General features: G+C 50.4%; 1 protein-coding gene across 2 annotated transcripts in view; it reads right to left on the bottom strand.

Moving 5' to 3' along the window:
* LOC109507390 (G-protein-signaling modulator 2-like) overlaps positions 1–3,406 on the bottom strand; it is a 24,149-nt gene that overhangs the window by 2,489 nt on the left and 18,254 nt on the right. For both annotated transcript variants that reach the window (XM_019856781.1, XM_019856780.1), the window contains 3 exons: positions 3,044–3,235; positions 2,811–2,973; positions 2,477–2,564 (listed from right to left, as the gene is read on the bottom strand). In XM_019856781.1, coding sequence (XP_019712340.1) covers positions 2,477–2,564; positions 2,811–2,973; positions 3,044–3,235 — 443 coding nt within the window. The remainder of the gene's footprint in view (positions 1–2,476; positions 2,565–2,810; positions 2,974–3,043; positions 3,236–3,406) is intronic.

Here is a 3,406-nt window from a genome sequence, read left to right as displayed (position 1 = left end):
AATCAACTTTTTTTTTTTTTTTTTTTTTGTGGCCTCAGCCCTCACCTGCTCATGAGACGCCACGGCGTTGCGAAAGTTCCCCAGCAGGTAGTGAGTGTTACCCAGGTTGCCGTACGTTCGACCCTGGGCGGCCCGGTCACCAAGCTCCTGCACGAGCACCAGGTTTGCCCTGAAAGTGCACGCGGGGATGACTGATAAACTGGATCATACAGGTGATATTAACACACACACACACAGTAAGTACACTGTGACATACTCGTAATATTCCGAGGCCTTCCTCAGCGCCGCCATAACGTCTTCTGGGAAATCTCCAGGCTCTGCTCCACTCCAGCAAATACTTTTTCCTTTCGCATGATACACGTTGCCAAAGTTGTAGAGAGCTCGCGCCTGACCCACCTGGAACCCACACATGAAAACTTTTTATATTTGGTATTAAATGATAATTGTTTAAGTCTGTATGCAGCACTAAGGGGGTCACCAACGTGGTGACAGCGGGCACCAGGTAGCCCCCAAGTACCACATGAGAGGCAACGAACAACCTGATGTTAAAAATAGCTTACCCAGTGATGGGATATTGTGATTTTCTAGGAATGGTCTAGATGTGATCAATTGTTAACGTGACCAATGGCAGAGATGTATAGAAATAAAGTTGTGCATATTTATATTTATCACTAATGAGTGACTTCACATAAATGAATCTCACTGTCTTTTAAACAACTAAACTAAAAAGCTCTCCCGCTCTTATTGGTCAGCTGCGGATGTAAACAGGAAGAAGCTTTGCAGTAGGGCAGGAGTAAGGAACAGCACACACAATTCGAACCCCCAGGCCCCGTGTTTATATTTGCCTACACATTAACTTTTTAAACCATGAACATACCACAAACTCTCACCTCCAAAACTTTCCCCCTTTCAGGGAACAGCAGTTACTGCATCTTTTTATTTAAAAGGTTACCTTGTCGCTGATGTCCCTCGCTATCTCCAAGTGCCTCTGACAGCACACCATGGCCTCATCGAACCTCCCCAGCACCTTCAGTGTATTGCCAAGATTCCCGCTGGCTTTGGCCTCGCCGAGCAGATCCCCGATGGTCCTGCGCGACAGAAACGCGTTTCAAAAGTGAGACCCGGCGTGACGGGATCGCTCTGGCGTGCCTGCGGTGACGCCAACCCCCGACCTGGTCAAGGTGAGGTCGTGCCGGTGGAACTCCAGCGCCTTGGCGTAGTCGTGCAGGTGGAAGTAGGCGTTGCCCAGCTGGCTGTAGATGGCGCTGAGCACCTGCAGGTCCTCCGTGCCCACCTGGATGGCGGCTTCGAAGAAGGATACGCCGGCTCTGTAGTCGCCCAACTTGCAGAGGCGCTCGCCCTCCAGCGCCAGCTCAAGGCAGGACACCTCCATCCTACAGTGGTCACGAGGTAAAAAAAAAATTTACTTTTGGAATTGGGAAAAGGCTCTCAAGAGATGCGCAGTCATTCGGGCAAGATCACCAGAACCGAGTGGCCAAAAGCTTTGCGGGGCAGCGGAATCCTTCAGTAGAGGATGTTGTTTCACTGCTTCCTTCCATTTACAGAGAACAATGGACCCAGACTGTGGAACTGACTGAGCAGAGTGTACACGTACGCCCTTATTTGTTATGGTAGATGGCATCATTTAGTAGTAGAGTAGTCGGCTCTCACAGCAGAATCTGGATAGGTTGCAAGATGAGTGCATAAAAATCTTTCAATGCGTGTGCCTAAGTCCAACACGATGAGTTTCGACCACTCCAGGTGTTTCTCAGCAAAGTGCATAGCCTGGTCGTGGCTACCAAGTGCAGTGTGGGCGTTTCCCAGACTCCAGCACGCTCGACCTTCGCCAATCCTGCACGCGCACGGCACTCTGGTTAAAGTAAGCGATGACCCTGATGGCTCCGGTGTGGTCGTGCGAGCGGGCGTACCGGTCATTGAGGTCCTGGGCTATGATGAGGTGTTTGAGGTGGTAGTCGATGGCTCTCTCGTAGTCCTGCAGCAGAGTGTACGTGTTGCCCAAACTGTAGCATGCCTGAGCCTCCACCGCCCGATCCTTCAGCTGTCTCGCCAGCTGCAGCGTCCTCCTGAAACACCGCGGACATTTCAAATCGTGCCTTGACATACAAGTGACCTGACTAATATTAAGTGCGCTGGACTACTTTGTCAACGCAACCACCTGAGCAAGTCGACTTACTTATAATGCTCGGCGGCCACTTCGAACTCTCCGAGGAAGATGTAAGCGTTGCCCAGGTTGCAGTAAGCACGTCTTTCCGCGGAGCGGTCACCAAATTCCTTTGCTATTAGGAGACGCTGAAGACAGATGGAACGATTTTTTTTCCAGGGCAAATTTCCCCGCCACACCACTCAGCCCACCTGGCACTTGACCAGCATGTTGAAGAAGTCTTCGTCGGGCTCGGCGTTGTCTGCATTGGCCATCAGGTGGTTGAGCACGGCCTGGTTGGTGTTCTGATTGAGCCTGAGACCCGGCAGGCTCCCGCCGGCGACCGAGGAGTCCTCGACCCGCCGGCCTTGAGCACCGGACACATTGGCGGAATCAGAAACGGCTGCCAGGAAGGAGAGGATGAATTCATGAATGGATTTGGATTTTTCATAAATTGTCATCTTGAAATGAGTGAGGCAAAATGGAGAACACTGTAGTCATAGTAAAGCGCTCTATGAATGACTAAAACCAGCTCTTCATGTTTTTTGTGTGTTTTTTTTGATTGTGTGTGAATTCAGACACTCGCAAAAAAGATTTCAGAATGTTTGCTTTGCTTTTTTTTTTTTTTCCTTCAGGGCTCCATACTCACATTTCCTGATGATCCTGGGCGGAGAGTGGGAGCCGCCGTTTAGCGACAAAAGGCTGCTGCCTTTCTCACGAACGGAGCAGCGCTGATCGTCCATGCGGTTGCTCTGGAAGCGAGTGAGGAGGTCAAAGAAGCCCTCGTCCCCGAGCATGTCAGGACTGGATCGCTATGCGAAAACACAGCGGGCCGTCAGACACGAGTGTCAAGGTTGAGTGTTGTCTGGTGAGTCGTTCTACCTTCTGTGCCCCGTGTGGGGGCACGTTGCCGCTGTCCAGAGTGTTACTGGCGTCCTGGAGGACCTTACTGGAACCTCCGCCGGCTTTGAACTTCTTCCCGCGCAGACGGCTAACAAAGAACAACTTGGAGGAGCCCTTGATGAGGTTGGGCTTGCTCTGTTTGCTCAGGATGTCGCTGCTCCACTTCTGAACCTTAACAACACAAACACTCACTTGATATTTGGTGCAAAGTAAAAACAGCGATGATCAAAAAACATGATGGGGGAAATTATGCCATTCTACTTAAAGGGTCCAAAAATCATTCTTTAGTCATGTAAAATATGAACCGTCAGTCAGTAAAGGTTGGGCAACAATCGTGATTAA

This window comes from Hippocampus comes, unplaced genomic scaffold (assembly GCF_001891065.2).
Source record: "Hippocampus comes isolate QL1 unplaced genomic scaffold, H_comes_QL1_v1.1 scaffold105, whole genome shotgun sequence".
In the NCBI taxonomy this organism is placed as follows: Eukaryota; Metazoa; Chordata; class Actinopteri; order Syngnathiformes; family Syngnathidae; genus Hippocampus; species Hippocampus comes.
Note: the sequence above shows the minus strand (reverse complement) of the source record. Positions and strands in the feature narration are given on the sequence as shown.